This window comes from Bombyx mori, chromosome 8 (assembly GCF_030269925.1).
Source record: "Bombyx mori chromosome 8, ASM3026992v2".
Taxonomy (NCBI): domain Eukaryota; kingdom Metazoa; phylum Arthropoda; class Insecta; order Lepidoptera; family Bombycidae; genus Bombyx; species Bombyx mori.
This window is the reverse complement of record NC_085114.1, coordinates 1,898,141-1,916,328: the sequence shown is the minus strand read 5'-3', so window position 1 is coordinate 1,916,328 and position 18,188 is coordinate 1,898,141. Positions and strand designations below refer to the sequence as shown.

General features: G+C 46.8%; 1 protein-coding gene across 1 annotated transcript; it reads left to right on the top strand.

Moving 5' to 3' along the window:
• Positions 1-7,792: 7,792 nt before the first annotated feature.
• Positions 7,793-17,812, top strand: LOC134199228 (uncharacterized). Its single transcript, XM_062669644.1, has 2 exons — positions 7,793-8,060; positions 14,697-17,812. The coding sequence occupies exon 2, from the start codon at positions 15,317-15,319 to the stop codon at positions 16,916-16,918; it is 1,602 nt and encodes a 533-aa protein (XP_062525628.1). The 5' UTR covers positions 7,793-8,060; positions 14,697-15,316; the 3' UTR covers positions 16,919-17,812.
• The last annotated feature ends 376 nt before the right edge of the window (positions 17,813-18,188 follow it).

Below are 18,188 nucleotides of genomic sequence, written 5' to 3'. Positions count from 1 at the left end.
TTTACAATAGTGTTTTACTCACTGCGGAATAAAACTATTTTATTTAAATAGTTCCGAAGAGATTTTGTCGGTAGCCTTTTTCCCGAAATATCTAAACAGAATGTCTAAATATGTTTTGATGACATATTTTAAAGTGGTATTTATGATTAGTGTCATGATCAATAGATTCCGACCGAAAAATGGATTTTTCGGATGAGGGCTCCATAATGAATTTAAATACATATAGATAATAGTTTTAGGACATCGACTTTCTTGAGATCCTATAAAATACGTTTTAATTATTATTTTTCTATGTTTTAAGCATGATAAATTATGAAATTTTATATAATCAATCATATTAAATCGATATCATAGTCAATAAATAATGTACAACCCAAAACAGACGGCCGAACTGACGTGACAATGACATTTGGCGCGCAAAACATGGCGGATTTTCGGCCTCATTAGACGGAGACGGAGATATTTACGTATATTCATGTTTCATTTTATGTACGCACTGAAATACTGTTATATTGTTTTCCTGCGAGTTAAAGTGCTGAGTAAGAAAGAGATAGATATATGTTTATGTATGTGCCTTCAAAATGGGTGCTATTTATATAAGCAATTGTACGTATAGAACAATATGTCGTGTCCCTACTATATAGGTCTATGGTCACGCACCAACATTCCCGTCCCGTCAGCCAGTAGTCTATCGAATGATTTAAAATCAAAATGGCATTCTCACAATAACGGATCTAGTATACGGAGACTTTGAAATGTAAAACAAGTAACAAACATTTAAATCTGTCTCAGTTGTCGCCTCTAGCGTTAAATAAATTACTTTCTTTCTCCTAGTTCGCCTCACGAAGATGTTTACTCGAACAGTTTGAGTAGAAAGTGTGTCAACTGACACTTGTGGTCTCGGGATCATGAAGAGATGGTCGTACAATTTCCTTAGAGATATTAATAATGACGATTGAAATTTTCCAAATTACGAATAGGGCTGATACGAAAATTGAAATTTTAAAATAATCAATGTTCCTTTCATTTTGTTTCGGTTTCAATATCATTTTCATTAAAGCAACAATTTGTGTGGCCTTCCTGTCGGAACTACCGCTGTTCAGGGGTTTTTTTTGTTGCTTAGATGGGTGGACGAGCTCACAGCCCACCTGGTGTTAAGTGGTCACTGAAGCCCATAAAAATCCTATCTCCTCGCCTATTTCTGCCCCGAAGCAGCAATTAGTTTCGGCTTGAAGGGTGGGGCAGCCGTTGGAACTATACTGAGACCTTAGCACTTATATCTCAAGGTGGGTGGCGCATTTACGTTGTAACTGTCTATGGGCTCTAGTAACAACTTAACACCAGGTGGACTATGAGCTCGTCCACACATCTAAGCAATAAAAAAAAACTATCTACAATGTAAATGCACCGCCCACCTTGAGATATAAGTTCTAAAGTCTCAGTATAGTTACAACGGCTGCCCCATCCTTCAAACCGAAACGCATTACTGCTTCACGGCAGGGGTATAACCTGATCTGGCTCGCGCAGCAGCCAGCCACCGTCGACGTCCTATACACATCCTGATAAAGCTACTTTATTCACTCTCGCTGCTGTTGGACGCTGCTAGTTCTAACACTAGCCGTAGCTAAAGCAAAGGTACTTGTCGCAATAACTCAACATGAAACTTAACCCATAGCATAAAGCCGCTGAGTTTCTTGCTGGACCTTTTCAGTTTGCTCACGTTCCCGTAAATAGACAAATTCCTCCCTACCAGCTCAGCCTTAAAGTTCGTCCACATGTCCTGGTGCAGTTGGAAATTCCTGCCTGCCTGCCACTTGCTTTAAAAACCACGCACGGGCCGATAGCTGCCGCCAATCATGATTCTACAATTACATACTTTCAATCAACAACCAACAAAGAGGCTACAATGTTTTTGCGCATCTTGGAATCACATACGTCGTTCGTGGGAGCGTTTGTATAATACATGAACTTGGTTAAACAGGATTAATAGGTCTGTCTACGAGAAACACGAAAGATTGATTCTAACTAGAAGTTATTCATAAGTTTGGAGACCTTAACTATTTTCTTCGATTCTGGCTCGGAGTTGGTGGATGAAAACGAAACTCGAAAGCGTTCAAAATCAATTTGATAGAAACGATTGTGATAATAACAACGAGAGATCACAAAACCGATAGACTGATTCGGTGTTACTGCGTGCTCTATATAATATGTTCGTCGTGATATTTTTTTTATTGCCCTTGTAGGCGAGCATACGGCCCACCTGATGGTGAGTGGTTACCGTCGCCCATGGACTTCAGCAATGCCAGGGGCAGAGCCAAGCCGCTGCCTACCGCAAATGAATGAAAGCGATTCTGCTCGTAATGTTTTCTGTATGTGCAAGTAAGTTGTACGCTGTTTTCAATTTACGTTTAAGCACCAGAGTTGTGCTTCAAAGGATCTGTGTGTGGCAGAAATGGTGGTGGTAGGACCTCTTGTAAGTCCGCACGGGTAGGTACCACCCCGCCCTGCCTATTACTGCCGTGAAGCAGTAATGCGTTTCGGTTTGAAGGGTGGAGCAGCCGTTGTAACTATACTGAGAGCTTAGAACTTATATCTCAAGGTTGGTGGCGCATTTACGTTGTAGACGTCTATGGGCTCCAGTAACCACTTAATATCAGGTGGGCTGTGATCTCGTCCACACAACACACAAATGTTCCTGGACCACAAACTTGAGAAATGTGAAATTTCAATTTGTTTTACACGAATCGCACTCGGGTTAGTTTTGCAGTCTCATCGAGCCGAGCCTCTACATATTAATTCTATCGCGATTTCTATTCAACAAATTCGATTTACTTTCTACTTTTACACTCGGAGGAGAGGTTTAGGAGTATTTCACATGAAGTGAAGATACCTTGAGAATTCTATAGGATAAGTTTATACGGCTGTGTGATTTACGACAAAGGAAATATCTTCCACCGAGCGCGTGATATTTTGCTCGCTAGACCGACGGTCCGAATGGTGTTGTACGGAACTTGGTTTTTTTTTATTGCTTAGATTGGTGGACGAGCTCACAGCCCACCTGGTGTTAAGTGGTACTGGAGCCCATAGACATCTACAACGTAAAAGCGCCACCCACCTTGAGATATAAGTTCTAAGGTCTCAAGTATAGTTACAACGGCTACCCCACCCTTCAAACCTAAACGCATTACTGCTTCACGTCAGAAATAGGCAGGGCGGTGGTACCTACCCGTGCGGACTCACAAGAGGTCCTACCACCAGTAAATATTGGATATATTAATATTATGGATTATAAAATGGATATATGCAAACTTGTCTTAAAAATGTCATTAGCGAGATTCAAGTGTCCGTCAAATATTTTGTGTTCTGTGATGGCTACCGCCACACTCTGGTCAGTTCAGGCAACGGTTGGCTCGCCAAGCCTCCCCTTTGGGGGCTCACCCGATATCTGTCAAGACTATTCGAAAGTATATTCTCTAAACTGGAACGCATGACTGTACCACAGCAGAAATAGGCAGGCTGTTGATACCTACCCGTGTGCGCCTACAACTCACCCTACCACCACCAATGATTGTATCAATGAGAACGCTCCTACCGATTCTCTGGTTGATCACTTAGTGGCCCTTATGAAACCCACGGAAAAATATGGGCCGGTTGTATTTATTCTAGGTATGTACGCGCCGCCGGAATACGACGGTGAAGTCCCTGCTGAGGTGCCCCATATAACGGGGGCGGAGCTCCGTGTGGCCGTGCGCAAAATGTGTGCGAAGGACACTGCACCCGGCCCGGACGGCGTCCATGGCCGGGTTTGGGCCTTGGCTCTTGGTGCCCTAGGGGACCGACTCTTGAGGCTTTACAACTCCTGCCTCGAGTCGGGACGGTTTCCTTCATCGTGGAGGACGGGCAGACTCGTGCTGTTGAGAAAGGAAGGGCGCCCGGCCGATACTGCCGCCGGGTACCGTCCCATCGTGTTGCTGGATGAGGTGGGCAAGCTGCTGGAACGCATTCTGGCGGCCCGCATCATCCAGCATCTGGTCAGGGTGGGACCCGATCTGTCGGCGGAGCAGTATGGCTTCCGAGAGGGCCGCTCAACGGTAGACGCGATCCTTCGCGTGCGGGCCCTCTCGGAGGAGGCCGTCTCCAGGGGTGGGGTGGCTTTGGCGGTGTCGCTCGACATCGCCAATGCGTTTAACACCCTGCCCTGGTCCGTGATAAGGGGGGCGCTGGAACGACATGGAGTGCCTCCCTACCTTCGCCGGCTGGTGGGTTCCTACTTGGAGGACAGATCGGTCACGTGTACCGGACACGGTGGGATCCTGCACCGGTTCCCGGTCGTGCGCGGTGTTCCACAGGGGTCGGTGCTCGGCCCCCTTTTGTGGAATATCGGGTATGACTGGGTGCTGAGAGGTGCCCTCCTCCCGGGCCTGAACGTAATCTGTTACGAAGACGACACGTTGGTCGTGGCCCGGGGGGGTAGTTTTGCCGAGTCTGCCCGTCTTGCTACCGCTGGGGTGGCGCATGTCGTCGGCAAAATCAGGAGATTGGGCCTCGACGTGGCGCTCAGTAAATCCGAGGCCATGTGGTTCCACAGGCCCCGGAGAGTGCCACCTGTCGATGCCCATATCGTGGTTGGAGGCGTCCGTATCGGGGTCGGGGTGCAGTTGAAGTAACTCGGCCTCATTCTGGACAGTCGTTGGACCTTTCATGCTCACTTTCAGAGCCTGGTCCCTCGTTTGTTGGGGGTGGCCGGCGCGTTAAGCCGGCTTCTGCCCAACGTCGGGGGGCCTGACCAGGTGACGCGCCGTCTCTATACGGGGGTGGTGCGATCAATGGCCCTATACGGGGCACCTGTGTGGGGCCAGTCCCTGGCCGCGGGGGTGGCGAAGCTGCTGCAACGGCCGCAACGCACCATCGCGGTCAGGGTCATCCGTGGTTATCGCACCATCTCCTTTGAGGCGGCGTGTGTACTGGCTGGGACGCCGCCTTGGGTTCTGGAAGCGGAGGCGCTCGCCGCTGACTATCAGTGGCGGGCTGACCTTCGTGCCCGGGACGTGGCGCGTCCCAGCCCCAGTGTGGTCAGAGCGCGGAGGGCCCAATCTCGGCGACGGCTGGCTGATCCTTCGGCTGGTCGTAGGACCGTCGAGGCGATTCGCCCGGTCCTTGTGGATTGGGTGAATCGTGACAGAGGACGCCTCACTTTCCGGCTCACGCAGGTGCTCACTGGGCATGGTTGCTTCGGTGAGTTCCTGCACCGGATCACAGCCGAGCCGACGGCAGAGTGCCACCATTGTGGTTGCGACTTCGACACGGCAGAGCATACGCTCGTCGCCTGCCCCGCATGGGAGGGGTGGCGCCGTGTCCTCGTCGCAAAAATAGGAAACGACTTGTCGTTGCCGAGTGTTGTGGCATCGATGCTCGGCGACGACGAGTCGTGGAAGGCGATGCTCGACTTCTGCGAGTGCACCATCTCGCAGAAGGAGGCGGCGGGGCGCGTGAGAGACGCGCAAGCCCGCCGCCGTCGGGCGGGGGCCAGGGAGGCGGATCTCGCCCAAGCCCTGGCCCTCTAAGGGTTTCGGGTCCCCTTCACATGTCGGTCTGGGGACCGGCGAAGGGGGCCTAAGAAGACGACGTGCAAGCTGCTCTGCACGCGTTTTACGCAAGAGCATCCGGGTGATGGAAGGCCGACTATCCTCGACCCACGCTGGTTCTGACCCAGCGGGGTATTCCGTAGGATAACCCATTCTAACCGGCGCCATCTAGGCGGGCTCCGGATAGCCTGCCGACCGAGAGGGCTGGTGGTCGTGGCGCCGACGACCGCCAGTCCGGCGTCCCGAGGGGGAGGGTGTTGGGAGAGATGTGCTCCGCACTAAACGCTTCACTTTGCCCCCTTTGCCTTTTCATGGGTTCTGTCTCATGCGAGGTTCGGACGCGGGTTGTTGAGCGACAGGAGGTTTTAGTCAGTTCGACTCCGACATGCCCCGCCCTTCATCCCCAGGGGAGGGCGGAAGTCCGGCGATTTCCTCCTGACCAAAAAAAAAAAAAATAGGTATGTAATTGAAAATGTTAGATACGACTTAATGTTATAATACTCATAAATAAGTTGTTACAATGTAACCGTATAATTTCTGATATTGCTTATCAGTCTCTGAGGAAATAACAAACTTAACAATAAAATATGGTTCAATAAATAATTCAATTAGCATATCAGCAGTTTTAAATATAAGTGTTGATTCATTTCAACCGCCGGACGCATGAGTATAATGTAATCAAAGCAAGAATGTAACTGATGTCTCATTCTGAATGTACTCTTTCTCTTTCACACGCCTTTGCGATAAGAGCGCTGGGCGCGGCGGTTGGTAAGCTGCTTGGCTGTGCTCCTGGCTTTCCTCTTCTCCTTTTTTCAGTAAAAAAAAAAGTCGTGGCCTAAAGGATAAGATGTTTGGTGCAATCGTATCTAGCGATGCAACGGTGCTCGAATCTCCCAGGCGGATCTTCTTCTTCTTCTCAATCGTGTCACTCTTGACAGAGTGGTCGTGATCGTCATGTAGTGTTGGAAGGGGCAAACTTGATGCGTCTCACGATGTCCCGCCATCTCTCCCTGCTCGAGGCCATTCTACTGCACTCATTTAGGGGACCTCCCACTGCAGTTTTAATTTGGTCGGTCCACCGCATTGGTGGCCTCCCGCGCGGTCTTGTACCATGAACGCTTCCCTATACAACGAGGCGTTCTATGGACCGGCCATCTCGTCGCGAAACGTGTCCGAAGAAATCCACCATTCGAGACTGTATTACAGCAAATAGGCGGGTAGGTACCAATTTTTGTAATGAAATACGTACTTAACACATGATTCCACGATGAAGGAATAGCATCGTGTAATAAAAATCAAACCCGCAAAATTATAATTTGCATAATTACTGGTGGTAGGATGTCTTGTGAGTACGCACGGACAAGTACCACCACCCTGTCTACTTCTGCCGTGAAGCAGTAATGGAATTTACGTTGTAGATGTCTATGGGCTCCGGTAACCACTTAACACCAGGTGGGCCGTGAGCTCGACCATTTATCTATGCAACAAAAAAAAACAACAACAAAAAGATATAAAAAAAGTGTGGTGTCGTGGGACACCGGATAGGAACGAAGTTCCTTATTATATAAATATTATTAATTTTAAGTTCTATTCGTTATTATGATTTTTTTATTGATAAAAAAAAATTCTTTACAAAGTTATCAACTTTATTTTATTTAGAATGATTTATAAAAAATATATAATATTAATATACCAAGAAACAGCTATTTATATGAATAATAATAAAAAGAAGGAGAAAGAGAAAGGTATTATACACTACTCGCTTGTGTATGCGACTGTCGCGCCTGCGCACGTCTCATTTAACGGTTTTATTCCACGCACTTTTTTCCACGGATTTTTTCTTACGGTTTTACTATCACATTTTTTTCAGTTAGGTCGCGCAGCAAAATCCCTATCACCTCCAATCCTGCCGTAAGGAACTTCGTTCCAAAAACATTAACGCGAAAATCGGACCAGAACATACGTTCTTTTAATCTTTGTTAATCAAGCCTTGTTCTTGTTAAATCCAAAAAAGATACACAGAATTTTAGATTCAGAGTATTGGCTTCTAGATAAGTCACGGCTCTGTTAAAAATAACCTTCTGATTTCGAAAACAGTTGTAAAGTCTGTCTGGACTTGCAGCCGTATACTTCTGTCCATTTGCGAATTGTCATGTGAACGCTTTTGGCTATAAATTATATTCAAAGCACGTATGATAACATGGCGTCTATCGTTCGCATTCGTCCATATACTTAATATCAGTCGATGCTCTTTTGAATGCTCAGGCGTCGTTCTGACGTCACATTAGTTCGGGACTGCAACGCCAGACGGTGCTATTCAGGATTTCGAGTCTGCCTCGTACACACTGTTGTTTGACGGGAATAAAAAATCGAAGCTAATTTATTTTAATTGTGGCATTGTGGTGTTGTACCATAATATATGGTATAACAGTAAAAGTACTTATACTAATTCTGTTGCTTTTATCGGAATTTCAAGTAAGTTAATTCGTTATTCCTAAGTATTCTTAACATTCGTTGTTGTGTTCAAACATGGCGGTGACGCTGTTCCGAATGAAGATAAGTTTTTTGGCGTGACTTCTAATGAATTATCTTAAAGTTGCACTAAATAACATTTAACTGTTTAACCACAACGACTATTTACTAACAGCTCGGTACATTATCAATAAAAAACTATTATCTACGAGACTACGACCATAAAAAGTAGTACTATTTGCATTTCGTCAGTATCAACGCGACGTATCAGATGTATATGTAGACTCATTGAATATATTACAAGCAATGATGTTATAGTAAAAAGAGGTAGATAAGTTACTTGAGTTCGTAAAGTGGCGCCGTAAAACTGAGCTAATTAGCGCACTCAAGCTTAGTCTCGTGAAAGCATTGGTAACGTTGACTGTGTTTTTTGTTCCGCGAAATTTCTTTAAAATGCCGTCCTGTGTTATGCGACACTGTAGAAACTATACAAGAAAGACTCCCAAAAGTCTAGGGATGACATGTCATGCGAAAGTATTAATTTTAAATTGATTTGCTTTTATATTGTTTAAGAAATCCAAAATATTAGCTTAAATTTATTAAAAAAGGCTAGAGTGCGACGGCATATACTCCGGTCACCGAGTGTAAGAGAGATGTCTGTCAAGATTAAAAAGAGTAATGTAACAGAAAGGACATTTCCATGATATTGCCTACACATTAGCTCACAACAACCGAGAAATGAATTAACAAATTTGATATTATTTTTAAAGGTTTCCGGCAAATGTATTAAGATGTAACCAATGGATAAATATTGTACGTAGACAAAGACATGAAGAGGATTGGCGGCCAAATAATAATGAACTAAATGAAAATAAAAAAATAAAATTATTTGTCCTTTGCTGTTTTATTTCTTAGAAGAATAGTCAGGAGTTCATTTAAATATATCAATTCTGCTTACTAAACCGTAGGCATCAAATAATTTTATGTTAGTTCTGTGACATTTTAATTGTTAATCTATGAAGTAAGTCGTGACATCGCAACGACACTGCGTAATATATTATATTCGTCTTGTTTACGGTCTTGCTAGTTAGCATGCTATCTTTTTCACACATTACAACCTTGTCAAGTTAACTCTGCTCACGCGGCTATATGATATTATCATCAACTAATTGTCGATTTAATTCGTCCGCATAATATCGTATAGTTTAGTGTGTTTATAAATATATATAGGTACATACGCCGCGGACAAGCTTGACTTCGTATTAGTACTAATATAACGTATCTACCTCTTTTTACTATAACATCATTGATTACAAGTGTTTAAAAAAAAAAGAAGAAAATATTTCGATGTAGTACTAAAACGAAAAAAAAACTTCAAAATAACCCGTTGTTTTTTTTTTTTATTACTAGATGAGTGGACGGGCTCACAGCCCACCTGGTGTTAAGTGGTTACTGGAGCCCATAGACATTTACTACGTAAATGCACCACCCACCTTGAGGTATAAGTTCTAAGGTCTCAAGTATAGTTACAACGGCTGCCCCACCCTTCAAACCGAAACGCATTACTGCTTCACGGCAGAAATAGGCAGGGTGGTGGTACCCACCCGCGCGGACTCACAAGAGGTCCTACCACCAGTAATTACGCAAATTATAATTTTGCGGGTTTCATTTTTATTACACGATGTTATTCCTTCACCGTGGAAGTCAATCGTGAACATTTGTTGAGTACGTATTTCATTAGAAAAATTGGTACCCGCCTGAGATTCGGACACCGGTGCATCGCTCAACACGAATGCACCGAACGTCTTATCCGTTAGGCCACGACGACTTCACGTGGGGGTGCGTTCTGGTGGTCGCCCGAGATCGCGAGACTCCGTGAGGAGTGCGTGAGGGCGCGCCGCCGGAGCGCACGCCACCGCCGCCGCCGTCGTCGCGACGCTGCGTTCGCGGAGACGGCGGCCCAGCTGCACGCTGACTGTCGTCAAAAGCAGACGGCGCTGCAGCTGGCCATCGGCGAGGCCAAGAAGCAGAGCATGAAGACTCTCCTGGAGTCGCTCGACGAAGATCCCTGGGGGCGCCCATACAAGATGGTTCGCAGGAAACTGCAGCCGTGGGCGCTCCCGGTGACCGAGCGGCTCCAGCCTCGGCAGCTGCGGGAGATAGTTTCCGCGCTTTTCCCGCCGGCAGCGGGGGGGGACTTTGAGCCCCCCCAGATGGACGCCACGTGGGGCACACCTCCACGTCGCCCCAGCGTTCCCGCTGCCGAGGAGCCCCCTCCCCCTATCACGGGGGCGGAGATCCATGCGGCCGTGTCCAAAATGAGAGCGAAGGACACGGCCCCCGGCCCTGACGGCGTTCACGGCCGGGTCTGGAGCTTGGCCTTCGAGGCCCTAGGGGACCGGCTCGGGGGGCTTTTCGAAGCGTGCCTCGAGTCGGGACGGTTCCCGTCGAAATGGAAGACGGGCAGACTGGTCCTTCTGCGGAAGGACGGGCGCCCCGCGGACTCACCCGCGGGCTATCGCCCCATCGTGTTGCTGGACGAAGCGGGCAAGATGCTCGAGAGAATCGTCGCCGCCCGCATCGTCCGGCACCTGACCGAGACGGGTCCCGATCTTTCGGCGGAGCAATACGGCTTCAGAGAGGGCCGCTCGACTATCGACGCAATTCTGCGCGTGCGGGCCCTCTCCGACGAAGCCGTATCCCGGGGCGGGGTGGCGATGGCGCTATCCTTAGATGTAAGGAACGCCTTCAACACCCTGCCCTGGTCGGTGATCGCGGGGGCGCTGGAGTATCACGGCGTCCCCGCATACCTCCGCCGACTGATCGGCTCCTACCTCGAGGGCAGGTCGATCCAGTGCATCGGACACGGTGGGACGATGTACCGCTTCCCCGTCGAGCGCGGTGTTCCGCAGGGGTCTGTCCTGGGCCCCCTGCTGTGGAACATCGGCTACGACTGGGTCCTGCGGGGCGTCATTCGGGGTCCCCTCCCCGGGCTGAGCGTAATATGTTACGCCGACGACACGTTGGTCGTGGCTCCGGGGAGGGACTACCGGGAGTCTGCCCGTCTGGCGTGCGCAGGCGTGGCACACGTCGTCACTAGGATCCGACGGTTGGGGCTCGAGGTGGCGCTCGATAAAACCCAGGCCCTGCTTTTTCACGGGCCGGGACGAGCGCCGCCTGTGGGTGCCCACCTCGTGATCGGAGGCGTCCGCGTCGGGGTTGGGGTGACCGGTCTTCGGTACCTCGGCCTCGAACTGGATAGTCGGTGGAACTTCCGCGCTCACTTTGAGAAGTTGGGCCCTCGACTGATGGCGACGGCCGGCTCTCTGAGCCGGCTGCTTCCAAACGTCGGGGGTCCCGATCAGGTGGCGCGCCGCCTCTACATGGGGGTGGTGCGGTCGATGGCACTATACGGGGCTCCCGTATGGTGCCGCGCCCTGACCCGCAAGAACGTCGCGGCTCTGCGACGTCCGCAGCGTGCGATCGCGGTCAGGGCGATCCGAGGATACCGCACCGTCTCCTTCGAGGCGGCGTGCTTGCTCGCCGGGGCGCCACCCTGGGACCTGGAGGCGGAGGCGCTCGCTGCCGATTACAGGTGGCGTAGCGACCTCCGCTCTAGGGGGGAAGGGCGCCCCGGCGAAGGTGTAGTTCGAGCGCGGAGGCTCCACTCTCGGCGGTCCGTGCTGGAGGCGTGGTCTCGCCGCTTGGCGGACCCGTCGGCCGGCCTCCGAACCGTCGAGGCGGTCCGCCCGGTTCTCGCGGACTGGGTGGGCCGCGACCGCGGATGCCTCACCTTCCGGCTAACGCAGATGCTTACCGGCCATGGTTGTTTCGGCCGGTACTTGCACAAGATAGCCGGAAGGGAACCGACGGCGCAGTGCCACCACTGCGCGGACCGCGACGAGGAAGACACAGCGGAACACACGCTGGCGCGTTGCTCTGGATTCGACGAGCAACGCGCCGCCCTCGTCGCGGTCATAGGAGAGGACCTCTCGCTGCCGCGCGTCGTGGCTACGATGCTCGGCAGCGACGCGTCCTGGAAGGCGATGCTCGACTTCTGCGAGTCCACCATCTCGCAGAAGGAGGCGGCGGAGCGAGAGAGGGAGAGCTCTTCCCTTTCCGCACCGATCCGTCGCCGTCGAGCCGGGGGCCGGAGGCGGGAATACGCCCGTACGTCCCGGCCCCTGTAGGTGGCGGCCTCCCCCCGGTGAAGGTCAAGGGGCGACCTGAGGGGGTGAGGCCGCGCGGCGCGCTACCAGCACTCTAGCGCGCTGCCGTGGAGTGAATAGAGCGACCGGTCGACGGTGTATCGCGTCCCGACCCGGCAGGCTGGTTCTGGTCCAGCGGGGTATTCCGGGACACCAGCGGCACCGTCTGGGCGGCCCGACGGGCTGCCGTACCGAGACGGCCGACGTTTCAGAGCCTTCGATTCGCCTCGAAGGCTCCGTCGGCTGGGCGTCCTTGGGGTGAGCCGCGCCGTCTGGTTGTAGTGTTGACCGCGGTAGCCCCCCTACCTCATCCGGGTTCTGACCTCGGAGGGGATCGGACGTCGGGTGTAAGAGTGCAGGGGAGTCGTTTAGTGGGTGGGCTCTAAAATCCTTGGGCCCGCGGTCTGCTCACAACACCATGCAGATCGTTGAGTCTCACATACCCCGCGCGCCCCTTTTGCGCGGGGACCTCGTAGGAGGTTCGGCCCTCTACCCGAAAAAAAAAAAAAAAAAAAAAAAAAAAAAGGCCACGACGACTTCGAATTTATTACATTGTACTTACACTTTATATGATACTCGTTTAAAAGCTTATCGGGAGATTTAGCTATCAATTTCTCAGACGTCCGTGACAACGAATCCCCGCTTTTTTTTTTTTTTTTTTTCCTACCTAAGCTGATAGCCCTAGCGGCTATGTCAGCGTAACCCTAACTTTAGTAGGTAAGCTCACGGGGCTCAAACCTGACGATGTTGCTAACACGAACCCTAGCAAGAGTCGTGCTTCGCAGACTCTACCACCGGATCGGAAACGCGACCCACTGAGAAGATCCGGCGAGAAACTCAGTGGGCTGTGTCTGAGGGTTAATTTACTCGTCGAGCCCTTCGTCGCAAGCGACGGGTTCGACGAGAACGGTGACAAGGTTCGTTCGAAACGTTGAAAATAATATAATGATTACAAATTAATACGTGAAGCAAAAACTTTGTATCCATTTTTACGAAAATTGCGCGGACGGAGGAGTATGAAATTTTGCACACTTATAGAGAATATAGAGAAGAAGTGCACAATGCTAATATTTTTTCAAAATAATGCATAAAAGATACATTAAATCAATAAAGAAAACATTACACACACTACATACCATGTATTTGACGCACACACGCATGCATACTATTTATTGTCAAACTTTTGTTCTTGGCGTCTGTTTTCAAATTGAGAATAGATTAAATATTGTTGTTAATATTTTTTACAGTGTAGTCTTAACGAAATTTGTGATTATAGAAGTATAAAATACAATCATAATAGTGTACAAACTTACAATTCCAATTAATTAAAGTCGAATTTCGACTACTGCGGGACCTCCAGTGATTACAAAAACGCAAGATTAATCTGTAAAAATTAATTTTAATTACGTCTACGACTTGAGAATACCGAAGAACATACTAGATTTACCATTACATCTCATGTTGTATTCTTGTCGTTTCTTTTCATTTACAATTAAATTCATTATTGCATTGCATTTTATTTAATACTTATCTAGTCCTTTGTCCTAATCTAGTATTTCGAACTATAAATGATCTGCTTTTACTTTGAAAGTTTATTTTAATTAGGGGTGAATTTTCAAAAAATCCTTTCTTGGTGTAAGCTCTAGCATAAAAGTATCAACAGCAAAAATCTCAAACTTATTGCGTCAGCGGCTGTGGCTCTGCGTTGATTAAAATCAAGTAATTGTGTATGCAAGGTTTGACAGATGTATACTTTAGTTGTTTACTTCGGTAAAACTGAGCTAATCCATTTAACAACCATATGTGTTTATATTACCGGAATGAGTTGCGTAAGCTGGTCTTTTAAAGAGCCGTTAAGGAACCGATAATTTGTTTCTGTTTTGCTGACGCACCACATACCCGGGCGGTGGGTTATATATTAGAGGATTAAGAAAGGCTGGTTTGAAAAAAATAAATCTATTTCGAATAAGTTATCGAAGCAAAAATCGAACTCCGCTTAAAATTCGCTATACGTGGGTTTTATTTATAGAACCAGTCTTAATACTTACGGAATGCTAAGAAGTTTAATGTAAACAAATTGTTGAACTGGTACATGTGGGAAATTTCAATTTTATACTCGGGGCGGTCTCTTTAACTCCACTGCATGATTTTATTTTTACTCTGAATTCGAAAACCAGATGGAGTGTGGCAGCGAAATTCACATATGCCGAGTCTTGTACTTTCCGAGTTCCTACTCAGAGAAGATCGGTTGCTTGGTTGGAGCAACGAGGTTGTTTGTAAGGGTTTGATTCCCGCAATACCACTCTTGCAGGGAATATCCAGCGCATTAACCTCCGAGCCCAAAAAAATATTGCCCATGCCATCAGAAACATTTAAGTTCGGACAAACATGTCAAATGGGCAGATGTAACTTGGATTTTTTATGTTTTCAGATAATCTCAACCCAACTGGGATGTCTTTGAAGAATAGGTTAATTGCATGTCTGCAAAAACTGAAGGAATACGATTACACTGACGTAGACAAGGCAAGAGCTAGTGACGCGAAGGCCGAGAATGCCCTCAACTTAATATACCAGACTGCTTTAAAGAAAACAACTTTTACACCAGAAGAGAAGAAAATTGTAGGTTCTCTTTTATTTGATGCCATCACACCGATACAAAGCAACATAGAAGGAACGCTCTGCGAATACAGAACTAGATTAGATACCTCTGTGCTTATGAAAAGATCTGCAATACAATTCTTGATTGACGAATACGGGAAGTTTCCAGTTGAGAATTCTATCTTGGCTACAAAGTTAGAGGAAGCCGGCATAGCAGAGAGCGTTGAAATACTCAATGAAATTATAAATAGGTACTGTGATATGAGCGATTCTGACGAGGGCTCCAGCGACAGAGAATCGGCGGGATCCCAAGAAGTACCAAGGTCGCACATTTGGTGGACTGCGTGATAAATCAGCTTGCAACTATACAGGCAGAGTTGACGTATCAATTATCTTGCTAACGACATTATTCATAAAGAGTTGACATAGGTAACTAAATCGATATAATACAAAATGAATTTCATATCGAACGTACTGGATTCGATTCCGGTTGTAGGCCACGTAAAAGGAGTTGTACATTATGCCGTTGGAGATACAGAAGGAGGCAACAATTCTATGTATCAATCTACAAGGACATCGGCGGTCCTAGCAGGAGGAGCAGTTGGATGCCTCGCAGGACCGGCAGGAGCTGCATTGGGAGGCGTATACGGAGGCATGATTACAGACGGCTTGGTTTCTGCGGCTAAGAAGGAGCCTGTAGGTATTTTTGAGTCAAGTGCAAATATAGGTAGAGACATTGCTTCAGGCAAAAATCCAATGGCTTCTGTGGGTTCCGCAAGTTTCAAAATCGCCATGGACGGTATAGGTGGCTTTGGCATGGGAGGAGTTTCTAGCGTTGCCAGTAAAGTCCCGGCGAAGGCCGTCGCAAAAACCATAGAAGGCACTGTAAAAAAAGCTGCTGCAACTATTGGGGAGGAGATGATTGAGAAGTCAGTGCAATTAACTGCAGAAGAAATGACAAAAATTGTGGCAAAGAAAGTGTCAGAAAAAGCCGTGAAAAAAGCTGTCGAAACTGCAGCAATACAAACACAAATGCTTCTGGTGTCTGCTCACGTCGGAGTAAATGCTAGTGAAAAAACCAAAGCTGAAATGCGTGCTGAAGAAGAACGTAAACAACAGAAACAAAAAGAAGAAGAAAAAAAGGCGCGTGAAAAGCGCGATAAAAAAAACACTGGATCGTGGGAACCACCACGCGAGAACAGAAACAATAAAGAGTCCAATGTTGATAATGAAGAGTCCGACGAGGAGGTATTTGAAAAGTTCATGAAATTACTTAAACAGCTCTTGAAGCTTCTATACGGCAATAACAGCGAACCGTTCACAAGAATTTTCGAGAATTTATCACCAGGCCAAATAGCGTATTTGGTGAAAATAATCAGAAACCTTAACTCAACTGGAATTTTACAGATAGTGTTAGATTTTACATTAAAACTGTTTAAATTGTACTTTTCTAAAGATATCTCATTCACAAATATCCTGAGTATGTTAGAATTCGTCGCAACTTACATTGAAGACCAGTTGTATTTTATGACCAAAACCAAAGGTAAACCGACTCGTCAATCAGATGCCGACCGGAATGAGCGTCGAAGGAACGCCATCAGAGAACTTCAAAACCAAAGGGATATAATTCAGAAAATTGCTGATCTATTCAGACATTTACAAGCGGAAATCATAGCTGAAACGAGCGCGCCTAATATAATTTCCCCCTATTTCCGTGATATATTCTCAGCTGTGTATCATTATTACAAACACAGACGCGTGCCCGTGCCAGGCCATGAGAAGCTGACAGTCAAACAATATTTCGACTTGATAAGGATGGTAATTATAAAAATGAAAGAATCACCGGAATACAAAAAAATGCAGAAGGCCAGAAATGGAACGACCCTCACTTGTGAAATGTACGTGGTCTTGTTCGGTAGGATGTTCAGAATTATTATTACTGTTCGAGATGGTGAAATTGTATTGAGTACCGCCTATGTAGTCAAGCGTATGAACTTTAATGCCAAAGAAGGCATTCTTTACATAAAATTCGGTGATGGAGATGTACAGAAGTAATAACCTCAAATTACTTACTGGTGGTAGGACCTCATGTCCGCACGGGTAGGTACCACCGCCCTACCTATTTCTGCCATGAAGCAGTAATGCGTTTCGGTTTGAAGGGTAGGGTAGCCGTTGTAACCATACACCTTAGAACTTATATTTCAAGGTGGGTGGCGCATTTACGTTGTAGATGTCTATGGGCTCCAATAACCATCAGGTAGGATGGGAGCTTGTCCACCCATCTAAAAAAAAAAAAGGAAAAAAAAAGTAAAAAAAAATTAAGAAAAAAGGAAAAAAAATATTGCTGTACTTAGCAGTTTTATAATCCTCATATACTTAATGTTGCTTGATTCATTTAAAGTTGTCAAAAGCATTTATTTTTAAGTTGCGTTTATTTACCTTGGTATATTTATACGTAGGTATAGTATAGTAGGTTTATAGGTACATGTAGCTAGGTATATATATTTAAGTAAGTTTGTATGTAACGAAATCTATTACGTTATTTTTGCCGACTTGAAAACGTCCGATTAACCTGAAAACACCGACTCGATCGAATTCTTCGATTACGACAAAGAGCGAATTATTCCATGGACACAGCCCACTGAGTTTCTCGCCGGATCTTCTCAGTGGGTCGCGATTCCGATCCGGTGGTAGATTTTGCAAAACACTGCTCTCGCTAGGGCTAGTGTTAGAAATTTCCCTGAGCTTGAGCCCGTGAGCTCCCTACCCGCCCGCGCGTATCTGTAATAGCCGATTCCAGCGAATAGGTAGGGAATAAAAACAACAGGAGTGCAATAAAATTTTAAATTAATTAGGCGTGTTTGTTTTTACTTTTTTAAGTAGGTACATATTTAAATTCTATGTTTTATTAAATTGCTAAATAAAGCCGTGTGCACTTATCAATCTCCAGATCGTTGTCTTTCATTTATTCATTGAGCGATTGATGATATGTGATTTATTCTGTACATTCATTTGGTTTGTGAGGTTAGTAGAATAGGTAGGAACCTGCTTCTGCAGCTCCTACCCATATTTTTTTATTGCCCTTGTAGGCAGACGAGCATACTGCCCACCTGACGGTAAGTTATTACCGTCACCCATGGACTTCAGAAATGCCAGGGGCAGAGTCAAGTCGCTGCCTACCTTCTGGTCGTACAATTAAACATTTGTAATATAAATAGAGCTGCCATTATTTCAATACATCTAAACTATTTGGGAACTATAGCTATTGATGGTGGGCTAATAAATTATTGGTTTCTACGTATATACGGGTGTTGAGAAACATTAA